General features: G+C 28.2%; 1 protein-coding gene across 1 annotated transcript; it reads left to right on the top strand.

The window, feature by feature from the left end:
- Positions 1-18,035: 18,035 nt before the first annotated feature.
- On the top strand, positions 18,036-18,359 carry LOC124937934 (protein PELPK1-like). Its single transcript, XM_047478275.1, has one exon. It carries the CDS (start codon positions 18,036-18,038, stop codon positions 18,357-18,359), a length of 324 nt encoding a protein of 107 aa, XP_047334231.1.
- Positions 18,360-18,771: the final 412 nt, after the last annotated feature.

Raw genomic sequence — 18,771 nt, 5'->3', positions numbered from 1 at the left:
CGATATTACGAGATGCCAAAATAGTATGAAATCTACTTCGGATAATATTTTTCGCTAGCTGGTTTTGTCATTTCTTGAAGAAGTGTCAAACAAACACTTATGACGTCATCCACTATTGCAGCGAAATTTATAACATGTTACTAGGCATCAAATTAAGTGATTTTGACATCAAGTTTATTTTATGAAATAAATGATACAAAGTGGATAAATTTTTATAAAATATATATGTACAAACTCTATGGTTATGAACCTCATGCCAATAAGTTTATCATCTAATATCTTTCATGAGGATATTGCTCGTATGAGTGTGGGAGTTTATAATTTTGACATCTTCCAGTTTAATTATTTTATAGATATTTATAAAGTTTTTATTCTGATCAGAACTTAAGTATTATTCAGTTCATTACACTTTGTATAATTATGTTTAAAGTATGATCTCACTAAAGTTAAGTAGGACCAGTTGAAAATTGACATGAAAAGATCACCTTGTATGAAATTTTAATTCCTCACATTCATGATATGATTTGTCAATTAATTGTATTGATTTATGTGATCATTGTTGGGTCTAGTTGTGCTTAAATACAACGACGAGCTCTTTGGTTCTATATTGATATAATTAATTGATAAAATTGTTTATACAACATATGATTAAGATGACATAAAACTTCAGGCACATTATGGTTGATACATTTATTTTTGTACATACGTGACCCAGTGGGAGATTGTTGTAATTTTTAGGGTCACTTGTATAATAAATAATTGTGCATGTGTCATATTTAATATAAGCCAAAATAATGTGATCTAATGTGAAATTAAGTTTATGGTTATGGGTGTATTTGTCATGAAAATAAAGTGAGGATACCTAAGTGACATTTCTAATTTTATGAAGGGGCTAAATTAGAAATTGTCAAACTATAATAACTAACTTATTGTTGGTTATATGTAAGGGTAATGGTCCCCATTTGAAGTAACGTCAATTCTCATTTGCGTCCCCATCAACAGAGAGAGAAAACTATTGACTTACTCATCAAATGGAAGAACCATTCCATATAAGAAGGAAAGTTTAAGAAAAGAATCATTCAATCCATGCAAAGTTTAAGGAAAGAGAAGATTCACAATTCATGCGATTAATTAAGGTACGCTTCCGCCGCATTCAAGATTTTAATTTCTCACACATTAAATTTAAATTAGGATAATTCTAACAGTCATTTCAAGACAAAACATTTTGTCTATAATAGAATTTAGAAAAATAAAATATATATATCACATATAAGAGGAATTTATGTTTATTTTCAACACAAATTAACTATCTTATAATATTTTGAATGGTTTAGATATTTATAATGTAAAAATAAATATATAAGGAACAATTTGAAACAAAAATAAATGTTTAATGAGTAATTTCAAACAAAAATAAATATACAATGAGCAATTTGAAACAAAAATAAAAATAAAAAAAACAATTATTTCAAATAAGATCATGTATATGGAGAGATATTTCAAACTTAGTTAAATGTATAGAGAATATATTATACCTATTACATATTTTTTTTATTTTTTTTATGAACTTATTAAGATCTGACAATAATAATTTTCACTTAAATTTGAGATGTTCTAAGTGTAAATTGAATTTGTAACTTTTGAAATCTGGTAATTAATTAAATTGTTTGGTAATTTTCATCACAATTTGCAACTTTAGCAAAAATATGAACTAGTGAAATTATTTCAATTTTTTTTATAGAAAGAATATCCTATCTTAGTTACAAAATTGGTCAATGTCAAATTAATTATCATCCATGCGTATAAATTTAATCAAATATGTCGTATTTATCCAATTAAAAAATAATAATAATGTATACCAAGACTTAAACTCGTGACTGACCACAGTTAGGTAGACATCCAAACTAACTTGGGATTAACTATTTAGGTAGGTGCCAATGAAGGTGTTATTTTATAGTTTCCCTTATACAATGGGTTTAGGTAAGCTTATATATATATATATATATATATATATATATATATATATATATATATATATATATATATATATATATATATATATATATATATATATAAATATATATATATATATATATATATATATATATATATATAAATATATATATATATATTAAACAAACATGTATTTGTGCAAACGGTGTTGTAGGCAAAATTTTATAAAAAAAATATAATTTATTTATTATATTTTAAAATATAAAAATAAATAATATTTTCTAATATACAGATATTTATAATAATATTATTTATTTTATAATTACATTAATATAATAATCATATTTTTTTAATTAATTTTAATATAATTAATAATACATATTACTTATAAGATAAATATAATAATAATTTATATAAATATAAATATAAAATAAATTTTTATATTTTTTAATTTTAAATTACTTCAAAAAATTTATAAAAATATATAAATTAATATTCCAAAAAGTTAAAATATTAATTATATTAATTTGTTTCAGTTATTTAAATAAAAAAAATCAATATATTATTTATTTATTTTAAACGGTTTATAGACATTAATATTATATAATCGTCTTTCTCAATAGATATCGTACCCACTTCATAATATATTTTTGTCAATAATTTTGTGTTTTTGTTTTTGTTTTTATTTTTATGTTTTTTTTATATTCTTACCAAACTAGACTGAAATCCATTAAATTAGATTTTTTTATTTTTTTTATTTATATAATAGTTACTTATTTAAAACTTAATTAATTTAAATTCACACGTTTTCTTAACCTAATTTTTTTTAACTATATAATTTTAAACATATAAATTTTCTAAATCGAGTGATCTTATCCTTTTTAGATTTCATATATTTATTTTATTTTAGTAAAGGTATTTATAAAATCGTTCGATTAATTAATATATTCAATTATTATCGTAATAATGTATGTAATGTATATAATTTTGTTCCTTCCTCCTAAGATTGCTTCCCATTCCACCTGGCTTATTTTAGTGGTGAACAACCCGTCCATCTTTTTTTTTTCTTTTTTTTTCTTTTTTTTTTTTTTTTTTTTTTTTTGAGAACTCTGGGTTCCGCTGCTCCTATGGAGTGCGACTAATCCCCGCGGGTTAAGTACATAGCCCGCAAACATACTTAACCAATTAACCAGGTGCAGAACTTGTCGCCTGACGGGCTCGAACCCAGGACCTCATGGAGGCCTGGGGGATATCCACCTCTTGTTGCCACTAGGCTAGAAGAGGGGATAAATGGGACAACGGATTAAGTATGTAGTCCGCAAACACACTTAATCATTTAACTAGGCGCAGAACTTGCCGCCCGACGGGCTCGAACCCAGAAACTTAGGGTTGGTATCCACTTCTTTTTGCCGCTAGGCTAGAAGAGGGGATTAAAATGGGACAACAGATTAAGTATGTAGCCCGCAAACACACTTAATCATTTAACCAGGCGCAGAACTTGCCGCCCGACGGGCTTGAACCCAGGAATTTAGGGTTGGTATCCAGCTCAACGTACACCAAATTCTCAAGCATTCATCCCTCTTGTAAAAAGAAAATAAAATAAATATCCACATTCACTTCTAAATTGAGTGTTTATGTCTAAAAAAAAATACAAAACCCAATGTTTAAACAAAATAAAGCATTATCTCCCTGTAAATTGCTAGCTTCTGCAAAGGAAATTTCAAACTATAAATGTTTAGTTATTCTTTTTTCCTCCCTAAACTTGGCTTGCCAAAAAAAATTCACTTGTGTTCTTTTTCTTTACAATCATTAAAAACACAAACAATAAACAATCTATAAACCAAGATGATAAATCACAATAATGCGAGATAATGGTAAACCGAAACAAAAATGGGATAAGGGTAACAAATCAAAGAAAGGAAATTAAATCACCTAGTGTCCAATAATACTGTGTTTGTTCAAGGTACAATGGATTCAAATCAAGCTTGTTAGCAATAAAAGTGGTAGCTAAAATCGAGATTTGGCTTGATTTTGAATTGAATTATATCAATTATATGTATAGTCAATCATCAATGGAGGTTCAATTTTTGATTTTTTTTTTAAAACTAAGTTATTTATGAAGAAACAAACATGGATCAAACTTTATTTTGGATGTTTTTTAGTGAGAATTTATTTGAGACTTTTAGTTTTTTTATACTCTTTTTATTTAAAGTATTTTGATGGTTTAATTGTTCAATTATTAACCATTATGCTATATTTTTTAATGTTTTGTAAAATAATATCTCATTATTTTTTTTTCGTATAATTAATTTGTGAGTATTAATGATTTTGTAACAGATTATTTTTCATACATTTTATTAATATATTTGTACATAATAATGATACAATATATATAACACTTAACTAAAATTCACTAGGTCATCGCAACATAACACACGACTTTTATGTGAGTGTAAATGGATCGAATTATTGGTTTATTGGTTAACACGCCCTCGAAACTTGAGGTAATTTTCATTAAATAAAAATAAGATAAAAATTGACATAACTTGTACTTGTAACATATATTTTATAAATGTAAAACTCTAACAAATTAAGCTAAATTTTAAATTCAATCAAATATATTTATAAAGATAAAGATAAACTTGCCATATTTTTATTATATATAATAACACTTAACTACAAATCACTAAGTTCTCGCCCAACCCTTAATGTGAATGTAAACGAATCGAGTTGTTGATTTACAGGTTGATCGGTCCTCAACACTTGTAACGATTCTCATTAAAAAAAATAAAAAATATGAATGACATATATAAGAGTTGTACTTGCAACCTATACTTTATAAATGCAAGACTCTAACTAATGAAGTCAAATAACTTTAATATTTTTAATTCAAACAAATATTTTTATAAACGTACATAAATGAACTTGTAATATTTTTATATTTTTTTTATTAATTCTTATAAGTTGTATTTTTGTTAATGTTAGAGAATGATATTTTTTTTAATATGAGTTAAGTTGTTTTATAAAAATGGTAGTCATATAAATTATATATATACACAAATTAAAAATATTAATCAATAATCTTAAGTGTTCCAATTATTAAAGTGTTATTGGTATATAATAAAAAACCAATATTCGAATCCCGTTAGTAGCAACTTTTAAATTCTTATAAAGAAACAATGGAATGACATATATAAGACTTGTACTTGCCACCTATACTTTATAAATGCAAGACTCTAACTAATAAATGCAAGACTCTAACTAATGAAGTCAAATAACTTTAATATTTTTAATTCAAACAAATATTTTTATAAACATACATAAATGAACTTGCAATATTTTTATATTTTTTTATTAATTCTTATAAGTGTTATTTTTGTTAATGTTAGAAAATGATTTTTTTTTTAATATGAGTTAACTTTTTTTTTTAGAATTATTAATCATATAAATTATATATACATACACAAATTATAAATATCAGTCAATAATCTTAAGGGTTCCAGTTGTTAAAGTGTTATTGGTATATAATAAAAAAATCAATATTCGAATCCCGTTAGTAACAACTTTTAAACTATTATAAAATTCTTATAAAGAAAAAATGGTGGTTACAATATGTGAATAAGAATGTTGATTTTTTAAAGTGAAGGTAAAAATCATTAATGATTGAGATGGTTTGGTACAAAATGATCAAAGTAACCACACTTGAATGAGAGTTTCATTAGAGGAACAAACAATATTGATAGTTAAATATGTGAATGAGATGGTTGGTTTACTGAAATGAGGGTAAAAGGTCAGCAATGTTGAGATGATTGGGTGCAAATTGATTCAAGTGAGGGCACGAGATTAGTAATGAGAGGTCCATTAAAGGAACAAACGATATTGATAGTTAAATATGTGAATGAAATGATTGACTGACCAGGGGTGGAGCCAGAATTTGAAAGCTACCCGGGTTAAAGTGTATTAAAAAATTTCACCCGGGCTATTATCAATCAGAGAATACAAAATTACACTTTTAATGACGGGAAATTATCATTAACGACGGTATTTTACCGTCGTTATTGTCAAATGCATACAAAAGAAATTTGGGCTACCCGGGCTACAGCCCAGGTAAGGATGAACGTGGCTCCGCCGTCTGACCGAAATGAGGGTAAGGAGGTCGGTAATGTTGAGATGGTTGGTGTAAAAAATAATGAGGTCACAGAATTATTAATGAGATGTCTGGAACAAAAGATATTGATTGTTAAATATGTGAATGAGAGTTGAACGAAGTAAAAGTGAGAGCATGAGAAGAGAGGTCGATCAGATTGATAGTTGATTTTTCGAAGTGAGGATAAGAGGTCGGTAACAAACAATATTGGTAGTTAAATATGTGAATGAGATGGTTGGTTGATCGAAGCGAGGGTAAGAGACCATTAATGTTAAGATGGTTAGGTGCAAAATGATCAAAGTGAAGTTACGAAATTAGTTATGAGATGTCCATTAGAACAACAAACGATATGATGGTTAAATATGTGTTGAGATGAATGGGGTACAAAATGATCAAAGTGAGGTCACGAGATTATTAATAAGATGGCCCGGAACAAAGGATATTGATTGTTAAATATGTGAAGTAGAATTGAACGAAATTAAATTGAAGTCATAAGATGAGAGGTCCATTGGATTGGTGGTTAGTTTTTTGAAGTGAGGATAAGTGGTCGGTAACAAAGAATATTAGTGGTTAAATATGTGAATGAGATGGTTAGTTGAGTGAAGTTAGGGTAATATACCGGTAATATTAAGATGGTTAAGTGCAAAATGATTATAGTGAGGCTACAAAATTAGTAATGAGATGTCTATTAGATGAACAAACGATATGATGGTTAAATATGTGAATGAGAGAGATGGTTGGTTAACCGGAGTGAGGGTAAAAGATCGGTAATATTGAGATGGTTGGAGATGTAAAATAATTGAAGTGAGGTCACGATATTAGTTTTAAGAGGTCTATGAGATGATTAGTTTTCTAAAGTGAGGGTAAAAGATGTTGGTAATGTTGAGATGATTGGATATAGAAGTGAGGCCACGAGATTAATTATACGAGATGTCCATTAGGAAAGATTGGATATTGGTGGTTAAATGAGATTGTTGGTTGACCAAAGTGATGGTAACGATGTTAGTGATGACTAGATGGTTAGTTTGTCAAAGTGAGGGTAGAAGAAGCTTGTAATGTTGAGATGATTGAGTGCAAAATACTTTAAGTGAGGTCAAGAAATTAGTAATATGAGAGGTCCAAAAGATATTGGTGGCTAAAATATGTGAATGAGATGGTTATTTTGACTGAAGTGAAAGTGAAGTCACGAGATGAGAGATCGATTGAATTGGTAAAAAATGTGATGAGATGTTTGGTTGGCCGAAATGAGATCACAAAATTAGTAATAAAAATGTGCATTATGGAACATATGATATTGGTGGTTAAAATATGTGAATGAGATTGTTGATTGACCGAAGTGAGGATAAAAGGTCGATAATGATGATGAGATGATTGGTTTGTCAACGTGAAGATAAAAGAGATTGGTAATGTTTTGAGATGGTTGTGTGAAAAAAAATGCTAGAAATGAGGTTACGAGATTAAAAATATGAGAGGTATATTGTGGGAAAATGATTAGTTGTTAAAATATATAAATGAAATGAGTTAGTTTTATCAAAGTGAAAGTAATGTCATTAGAGAGACCGATTGAATTGGTGTACAAATTTAAAATGAAATGACAGGTTAGCTGAAGAAAGGGTAAGAAGGTTGGGTAGAAATTCTCGAAGTTTTTTATTTAATGTAAGATGTTAGCATAACCTCATAGAACTTAAAGCGTTTTAAATAGGAATCAAACTCGTGATTTTTGATCTCTTAAGAATTATTATTATTTAAACTACTTTGGTTGAAAATGTTCGAAGTCATTGTGATTTGTAAAAAAGTAAAAATTAATATTAATATTTTTAAAAATAAAAAATTTAAACCACATGTTTTTAATCATTATTAATATAATTTTTTTATAATAAAAATTATTGTTTAAAATGATATTTTTAAATTAATTATTTAAAAAATAAATAACTAATAGTCTAATATATTTAACATAATACTTTTCTTTTGTCTTTTTAGTATTAATATTTAAAAATTATTAATTATATATATATATATAATATAATAAATATATAATATATATTTAAATAATAAAATAAAATAAAATATATTTAACAGTATATTTTCAAATATTTTAAATAGTTAATAAATATTTATTATTTTAATTTTTATAATTTTATTATAAATAAATTTTCTTGATAAAGAATATTATAATACTAAAATATTATTAAATAAAAATAATAATCAATGTTATTTTTTAATAAAAAATAATTATTATAATTGTTTTTAAACTGTATTATTAAATAAAAACACTGAAATAATTTTTTTTTTATAAAAATGAACTTAAAAGTAAATTATTAAAAAATATTTGAAATTATATATTTTAAAATGATTGATAAATTATTTCAAATACTAATCTATTATTAGAAAAAATAACCAAATGAGACACCTATATACTTTAAAGATTCATTTTATAATTAACACAAAATTTAAAAAGAAAATATCAATTATTATATATTTTTTATTTATTTATTTATTTATTTATATTTATATATATTTATATATTAATTTAAAATATTTTTAATATTTGTTCAATTATCTATTATATTAATATTAATTTTCTTATTTTAAAAGATAATGAATTGTTTAGGTAATATTTTAGAATTCTATTTTTATTAAATAAGTATATTAACAATAATAATATTATATAATTTGATTCAAAATTAAATATTTAAATAAATTTTATCGAATAATTTTCTTTTTCTTTTTCTATGTGATTGGTATGGGTGCAACTCACAAATTATACATTTGATTTTTTTTTAAGTCTTTGTTTGAGCAATTAATTTTTTTTTCTCCAAAAATTCTTGTTTGATTCAAATAAAAAAATTGCTTAAATATTTTTGATCAAATTATCCTCTTCCTCTACATTTTTATTTAATAATTTTAGTATATGAATAGATAAAAAGATTTATTACAATGATTGATATGATTGATTAATGTACGATAAAAAAACTAATTGTTTTTAAGTAAAAAAAATTAAAATCCAAATTAATTAAGGGAAATATATAACTTTAAATAATATATATTTTAAAAATATACATTCATATTAAATTTGGATTAAACTTTATTTTATAAATTAAAATTAATTATATTTAAATAATATAACTTTTATCTAAAATATTTATACAAAAATAATATTTTAATATTTTTTTCATTTTTTATATTATATATAAATAATAAATGAGAATGGTACAAAAAATTATTATTATTTAATCCAAATCACAGCAAACTGGTCATTGAAGTAACATGCACCCTATTTCCTAAGTCTCCAAACCAACTCTAAACCACACAATCACTAATTCCGTGTATTTATAATTATTTTTTAATATATATTTTATATTTTAATTTAATAATATTATTTTAAAGTAATAAATAATAAAATGATTTTAAAATTTTTAATAATATTAATAATATATATATATATATTATTTATAATTCTTAAAATTAATAATAATTTTATGTGAAATGATTTGGAGATGAAATTTGGGAAAATGAATTTGAAAGGACGCAATCTAATTTGTTGAAAAAATAACATTTTTTCTCCATCTTCTTTGAAATTGTAACACGTTATTTACTCTTTCATTCTTTTCCCCAAATTTTCTTCTATTATATCACTTATTTATTTAAAGAAATTATTGAGAGAGGGAATCTGATAGAGGAATTATTTGGGGCGCAATATGATTAACTACAAATTAACCAATTTTATCTTTATTATCTATCTCCTCACCCTTTATTTTTTTTATAATAGGCCTTGTTTGAGTTTTTTAAGAAATTCATCTAAAACCAATTTTTCAATCAATCACTTCTCAACAATCACATCACTCATTTCATTAACCAAAATACTAAAATACCCTATATTTTAAATTATTATTATTTTTATTTTATTCATATATATCAATACTCTTTAAGTTTTTTTACCAAAAATAATCATCACTTCCTCAAAATCATCATCAATCATTATTTTTTCCCTTCTTTAAGTTTTTTCAAAAATCCAATCCGAACAAGACCACAGTGACATGTCATTCATTTCTCATTCTCTCTCTAAAATTCTCTCTTCTATCACTCTTCTTTTATTTATAATAAATTTAATTTAAAATACATATTAAAATATTTACACAATAAATACCCAATTATATCAGATAATTAATCATAATATATAATAAAATATTTTAAGATAATAATTTTATTTTAATATATTATAATAAAATTAATAATTTTAATTTATATATATAATAAAAAAATATTTAAATAATAAGATAATATATAAATATTTTGTAGTTATTCAAATTAAACAACTCATAAGTAAAATTATTTATAAATGAAATTATAATTATTTTATTTAAATTTATCATTAATTTAAGAATTATAAATATTATATATATATATATATATTAGAATTATTAATTTAAATTAAATTATGGTTTTAAAATAGTTATTATTTTAAATTTAAATCATTAAGTTAAAATATTAAACATATATTATAAAATAATATTTATATACAAACACGTCATAGTCTAGTGATTTGGCCGTTTGATTTATCAAGAGGTTATGCTCTTATTTCTTAGACCAACATTGTACATCAGATTTTCAAATAAGCCCCTCAAGATTTTGTCATTGTGTAATTTACCTAAAAGTTATTATTTGGTAATTCAAATCTGATTTGTTTGTTCTACGTTTTTCCTGGGATTTTCTGTTTATTCAATACAATTTTCACTCATAATTCATAAAAACACACAAATATAGAAAATCTTTAAATCCACAACAAATTTTTCTTCCAAAAAGCTACTGGACAATTTTCCGGATAAAAATAAAATAATTTAATTTTTTGTTTCATTTTTCTTATGTTTAGTTTATATTTTCATTTAGTTTATTTATTGATTTATTTGTTAATATGAGAATAATCAAAAAAATTATTGTTCTAAACTCGTAAATTTGATTGTTTATTTTAAATTGTAAAATTTATTTTTAAAAAAAATATCAGTTACATATTGTTTATATATATTTATTTTATAATTAAAATTAAGATAAATTAAAAATTAATAATATAAATAGTACTAAAAACATCATATTTACAAAATCAATTATATAAATTTATTTATTTAAATATATTTTTTTAATTTATAAATATAAATATAAATATAATTATTTTCTGTAAAATCTTATAATATAACTATAAATCTAAAATTTAACTAATTTAAGAGTTAAACTACCTCAAAAATATTAGTCTGCTTTTTATTTGTTAAATTGTAAAATTTTAAAAGTTAACTCAAATTTTAAATTACATCCTATTCACAAAGAAATCGAAACTGTTGTCCGAAAATAATGTCCCACTTACTGCCTCATAAGAGAGAGAAGAGAGTGGAGAGAGGAAAGAGAAAATTAAATATTAAAATAAAATATCATATATATAATTTTTTTTTTAGGGTTTAAGATTTAAGGTTTAGAATTTAGGATTTAGGGTTTAGAATTTAGGATTTAAGGTTTATATATATATATATATAAATATATATATATATAATTTTTTATTTATCTAATTTATAAAAATTACATCGTTTTTGATAAATGAAACAGAGAGGGACAGCTTCATTTGGGACAACACATCCTCTCCCATCCACAAACTCACTTAATTATTAATTAATATTAAAAATATTTTTGACTTAAATGGTTTTCACTTATCTTTTTACAGATTTTAAGGTAGACCTAATTATCTTGAAAATAATTAATATTGAAACGATCAATATAAGATTTATTTGGATTACACCAACATTTTAATTACAATGCCCAATGTCCCAATGTTGTAAATTATAGATGTAACTAACATGGGCTCAATCATTTCGTATTTTTCAACATCAAATTTTGGAGGATGACCTACTTTACATTTAGTGGCAATATGAATGTGAATTATTTTATTAAACTTTCCCATATAATTTCAAGGGCTGGTTTGATATAGCTTATTCATTGTTCTGGGTTATTAGTTCAACTCTTAGAAATAACCCCCAATTCCGCATTGCCAAAACCTGTTGCTTTGCCACCACTTACAAACAAACCTAAACCAAACCCGCTGCCTTTCGAGACTAAAGAGGACTGAATTGATTTGATCTGGCGGAAACTCCCATTCGAGTCCTTATGAACTTAGCCTCGCCAGAAAGCCAGCCCATTTCTCTCGTTATCACTCGAGCTCGTTCCTAAACCTTTCAGTCGAACCTCAATTAGGATTGATCTGCAAGTGAAACACTTCTGGCAGCTCCCGCAGCACTGTCCAAGATTCTATTCCTTGCACCGACACCATCGAATTAGATGTGTTGTAATATTGACTATGTGTTGAGTTATGGAGCCTACACTTATAATAAACTCTACATTGTTAATTAGAGTTTATTGGGTTTTCTTTTTGATTTTGGGTTTTTTTTTTGGTTTGGGTTTGGGCCTGACTAAAGTTATTTAGGTTTATTATCTGAATGTTTATCCTATAAATATGTGATTATTAAGGGTTTACATTGTTAAGACAAAATTTTAGAGAGATAAAATGTGAGGCAAAAAACTCTATATTCCTTCTTCTTCTTCATAGTGAAATCTGGTGGTGGCTGAAGTGGATGTAGCTTAATTTGAGTGAACCACTATAAATCTGTGTGTTCTTGTGTTTTTCTTTCTTGTGTTTTTTATAGATTTTTTTCAAGCAGGTCGGATTTGGGAGATACAAATCCTAACAACTGGTATCATAGCAGCTATGCTAGATCTGAGCATTGGAAATGATGGCAAGTGAGAACAGTATAGGACATGGGATTGGAAGATTTGATGGGACAGATTATGCCTTCTGGATAATGTAGATTGAAGATTATATCTATGGAAAGAAGCTTCATGTTCCTTTGAGTGAGAAACCAGAGAAGATGGATGAAGCTGAATAGAAACTCTTTGATAGACAAGTTTTAGGAGTTGTCCGATTGACGCTAGCCAAGACGGTTGCTCACAATGTAGCAAAGGAGAAGACCACCACGGGTCTGATGAAAGCTCTTTCTGATATGTATGAGAAACTATCTGCTAATAACAAGGTACACTTAATAAAAAAACTCTTTTACTTAAGAATGGTTGATGGTACTTCTGTCACTACTCATTTGAATGAATTCAATACAATTGTGAATCAATTGCTATCTGTTGAAATTGATTTTGGGGATGAAGTTAGTGCCATGATTTTGTTAGCATCTCTACCAAATAGTTGTGAACCTATGAGGGCAGCAATTAGTAATTCAGTTGGAAATGCTAAACTGAAATTTGTTGAAGTTAGAGATCGTATTCTTGATGAAGAGGTTCGTAAAATTGATTCTGGTGAAACATTCAAAGGTTCTGCTCTGAATGTGGAAAACAGGGGAAGAGGTAATGATAGAAATTTCAACCGAGGTAAGAGCAGATCTATGTCAAGGAACAGGAGGAGTCAATCCAAGTCTGGGCGGACATTTGAGTGCTGGAATTATGGTAAACAGGGTCATTTAAAGAGGAACTGCAAAGCACCGAAGAAAAATGGTGATGATAAAAATGATGCAGCCAACGTTGTTACAGAATCTGTCACTGATGCATTACTTCTGTTTGTTGATAGCCCGATAGATTCATGGATTTTGGACTCAGGAGCGTCTTTCCACACCACTGTCCACAAAGAATTAATGGAGAATTATGTGGCTGGAAACTGTGGGAAAGTTTATCTCGCAGATGATGAGCCACTAGATATTGTTGGCATGGGGGGCATCAAATTGAAGATGCCAAATGGTTCTGTTTGGAAGATTAATAAGGTGAGACACATTCCAAGTTTAATGGGCAATTTGATCTCTATTACACAACTTGATGAAGAATGTCACAACTTCAGTTGTGGAAATGGTGCGTGGAAGGTGACTAAAGGAGCAATAGTTGTTGCTCGAGGTCACAAAATTGGAACGTTATACACGACTTCAACTTGTAGAGAATCAGTTGTTGTTGTAGTTGATGACTCGAAGAACAGTGAGCTGTGTCATTGCAGGTTGGGCCATATGAGAGAAAAAAGGATGAAAATTCTTTTCAAGAATGGACAGATTCCAGAATTGAAGTCTGTTGAACATCAGTTATGTGAAACCTGCATTCTTGGAAAACAGAAACGGGTGAGTTTCTTAAAAATTGGGAAAGAGATCAATAAAGAAATGCTAGAGTTGGTACACACTAATGTGTGGGGACCTGCACCTGTTTCTTCTATTGGCGGATCACAATACTACGTTACATTTATAGATGATTCGACAAGAAAGGTATGTGTATATTTTATGAAGCACAAGTCTGAAGTATTTTCTATTTTCAAAAAATGGAAGACTTTGGTTGAAATTGAAACAAATCAGAAAGTTAAGTGTTTGAGATCCGACAACGGAAGTTAATATATCAATTCAGATTTCAAAGAGTATTGTGCTGTGAATGAGATCAGTATGGTGAAGACTGTTCCCCGAACGCCTCAAGAGAATGGAGTAGCTGAACGAATGAATCGAACATTGAACGAGCGTGCTAGAAGTATGAGATTGCATGCAGGGCTACCTAAAACCTTCTAGGCAGAAGTTATTAATACTACTGCCTATTTGATAAATAGGAGACCCTCTATTCCTCTTAAATTCAGAATTCCTGAAGAAGCCTGGAGCAATAAAAAGGTAAACCTTTCTTATTTGAAAGTGTTTGGTTGTTTATCATATGTTCATATTAATGAATGTGATAGGAGAAAGCTTGACCCAAAGTCTAATAAATGTTTTTTCATTGGTTATGGTGATATCGAGTTTGGTTATCGTTTCTGGGATAATCAAAATCGGAAGATCATTCGTAACGGAAATGTTATCTTTAATGAACAGGTTCTTTACAAATATTGTATTGGGAAGACATCAGATGGTGATTCCAAGTTGGAAGAGATTAGTACAATCGATTTGAGAGATTTTTCAGCTGAATATATACCGACTGTCGAAGAAGAACAATGTGTTGTTGAAGATGAAATTGTTGAGAATGTGGCCCTAGAGGTAAATCAGCAAACACCGGTTATATAGTTGAGAAGATCGTCAAGGAATCGAAAACCAGTTGAGAGGTGGTCTCCATCTCTGAACTATATCTTGTTGACAGATAGAGGTGAACCCGAATGCTTTGAGGAAACAATAAAATCTGATGAATCAGTTAAATGGGAGTCTGCGATGAAAGATGAGATGAACTCTTTGACGTTGAATCAGACTTGGGAGCTCACTGAGCTGCCAAAGGGAAAGAAAGCACTTCACAACAAATGGATCTTCAAGATTAAAGAAGAACATGATAAAACCATGAGGTATAAGGCAAGGTTGGTTGTGAAAGGATTTCAACAGAAAGAAGGTATTCACTACAATGAAATCTTCTCTCTAGTAGTTAAATTGATGACAATCAGAACTATTTTGAGTTTGGTTGTGAAAAAAGACCTTCATCTTCAACAAATGGATGTCAAAACTGCTTTTCTTCATGGTGATTTAGATGAAGAGATTTATATGTGACAACCATAAGGATTTGAAATCAAAGGAAAAGATGAGTTTGTGTGTAAGCTTCAGAAGAGTCTATATGGTTTGAAACAGGCTCCAAGGCAATGGTACAAGAAGTTCGATAGCTTCATGAAAAGTAACAATTTTTTGAGGTGTGAAGCTGATCATTGTTGTTATATCAAGAGGTTTGATAAATCGTACATTCTTCTTCTTCTCTACGTTGACGACATGTTGATTGTTGGAGCAAGCTTGTATGAGATTAACAAGCTCAAGAAAGAGTTGTCTGAAAAGTTTGCAATGAAGGATTTGGGTTCTGCTAAACAAATCCTTGGGATGAGAATTTTCAGGGATGAAAAAGTTCTCAAGCTTTCACAAGAAGAATATGTGAAGAAAGTTCTTAACATGTTCAACTTGTATGATGCAAAACCAGTTACTACCCCCTTATCTAGTCACTTCAGACTATCTAAAGATCAGTCGCCTTCAATAGAGGAGGAGAAAAATTACATGGCAACTGTTCTGTATGCCTCTGCCATTGGTTGTATTATGTATGCGATGGTTTGCACAAGACCAGACATAGCACATGCAATGGGAGTTATTAGCAAATTCATGAGCAATCCGGGTAGACAACATTGGGAAGCAGTAAAGTGGATACTACGATACTTAAGAGGAAGTACGAGTCTCGCTTTGTGTTTTCGAAAGTCTAATATGAGTTTGGAAGGATATGTTGATGCTGACAATTGTGGTGATGTGGATAGTAGGAAGAGCACAAAAAAATATATTTATACTCTGGGAGGTACTGCAATCAGTTGGGTTTCAAAATTGCAGAAGATTGTTACTCTTTCTAGTTGTGAGGCAGAGTATGTTGCTGTGACAGAAGCTGCTAAGGAAATGATGTGGTTACAACCCTTTTTGCGAGAATTGGGTCAAGACTACGAGGGAAGTGTGTTGCGGTGCGACAATCAGAGTGTCATTCATTTGGCAAAGAATCCTGTTTATCATGGCAGGACGAAGCATATACATGTTCGTTATCATTTCATCCGATCAGCTTTAGAAGATGGAGTATTAGCTCTTGAGAAGATTCCCGAGAATGAGAATCCAGCTGATATGTTGACGAAAGCTGTGACAAAAGAGAAACTGAAGTTGTGTGCAACTTCAGTTAGTCTTCTTCGTTAAGACACCGAATGGAAAGCCACTACCGATCGAGAGATGATGAAGTTAGTCTCCAAGTGGGAGATTGTTGAGTTATGAAGCCTACACTTATAATAAACTCTACATTGTTAATTAGAGTTTATTGGGTTTTCTTTTTGGTTTTGGGCTTGGGTCTGACCAAAGTTATTTAGATTTATTATCTGAATGTTTATCCTATAAATATGTGATTATTAAGGGTTTACATTGTTAAGACAAAATTTTAGAGAGATAAAGTGTGAGGCAAAAAACTCTGTATTTCTTCTTTTCTTCATAGTGAAATCTGGTGGTGGCTGAAGTGGATGTAGCTCAATTTGAGTGAACCACTATAAATCTGTGTGTTCTTATGTTCTTCTTTTTGTGTTTTTTACAGATTGTTTTCAATCAGGACGGATTTGGGAGATACAAATCCTAACACTATGCTTAAATTGACATTAATTAAACAATAGACTTATATTCAGGTTATATTCTAGTGATTTTTTTTACTTGAGAAAAGTCGTAAAATTTTTAATAATCAAAGTCATCTCATAAAAGATTATTCACTCATTATTATGACTGTTATATCGATTATACAACAAAACATGTAAATTCGGGCAAAAAATCTCATTGCTTTGTTGGGAGAAGCTCCGTGTCAATTAGTCTTTTAGGGTTTTGTGCTTTTACTTTCTTTTTTTCTTATTGTGCTAAAAAAAACTTTCATCAAAATGCACTAACCATTTAAAAAAATTGTTCTTAACTATATTCTTACTAAAAAAAATACTGGTGTCCTTCCCAATTGTTAAAGAACTACAATGGATTCAAGACACGCATTATCCCGCTTCAACAAAGCTTCAGTAGAGGGATGATATTTGCCTACTTCCAATTAACATCCAAAATATAACTATTGTATAATTTAAAAACCAAAATTCAAAAATATAGTTAAATTTTGAAGTAAAAAATTATAATAAACTCAACCCAACATTATTAAATTCAAATACCTTGCCATATTGAATTGTTGTTAGTCAAAACCAACCAAGTTCCAACCTTAATTTAATCAGGTTGGATGTGGTTAACCAACCAGCTGCTTCTCCCAACCACATTCTCCATACATCATAATCTCTTGTCTCAATCTTCATTTATTTCTTCTCCTATAAATTGCTAGCTATATCTCAAAGGAGGTCATTTACAAACCATCTAAATCTTAATCGAGATCAATCCCTTGAGAAAAAATGTTTCCTTCATCCAAATTTTTAGTTCTTCTCTCAATGGCTATGCTTCTATCTCTCCAATCAAGTCATGCGGCTCGCCAACTCCTCCAAACGGTCCCTCCGATCCCAACCTTACCCAAGGTGGCTCTACCACCTCTTCCCACCGCTCTCCCAACGGGTTTTCCTTCGCTTCCAAATAACCCCTTGCCGACTTTACCAACCGTTCTTCCCAACTTTCCAAATCCCAGTGCCTTGCCACCACTTCCAGCACTTCCAAACCCAACACTTCCGGTTATTCCCTCGGTTCCTAAGTTAACCCTGCCCCCACTGCCTGCCACACTGCCCAAGATCCCATTCTTCACACCACCTCCATCAAAGTAGAGATTCTAAGTTTGTGTGTTAATGTTGTTGTTTGTGTATGTGTGAATTATGATACTCCTTAGAGGTTAATTTATAATTGGGTTTGTAGTTTTCTATATTTGAATTCAGATTCATGTTGTTGTTTTTACATCTTTCGAGTATTTGTTAATTTGTTTAGCAACACTTGGAGATATATATATTTCATTATCTTGTTATCTTACTTGAAAATTTCAGTATAATGGCTATGTGTTTTTCCACATTATAGCTACAAGCAGAATGATATGTGCATACAACTATTGACTATTTTGGTTTCGATTTAAATTGACATATTGAGTCACAATCATAACTAGTATTTTGATTTCTCATTTTGACGATATGCATAAAATGTTAGAAATTAAATTGTGAAGTATTAAAGCAATTTTAGAAAGAGAGA

This window comes from Impatiens glandulifera, chromosome 1 (genome assembly GCF_907164915.1).
Source record: "Impatiens glandulifera chromosome 1, dImpGla2.1, whole genome shotgun sequence".
Classification (NCBI taxonomy): Eukaryota; Viridiplantae; Streptophyta; class Magnoliopsida; order Ericales; family Balsaminaceae; genus Impatiens; species Impatiens glandulifera.
This window is presented reverse-complemented; position numbering and strand designations above follow the sequence as displayed.

Coding starts and splice junctions, on each gene's coding strand:
- LOC124937934 (XM_047478275.1), top strand. CDS start 18,036: ATGGCTATGCTTCTATCTCTCCAATCAAGTCATGCGGCTCGCCAACTC.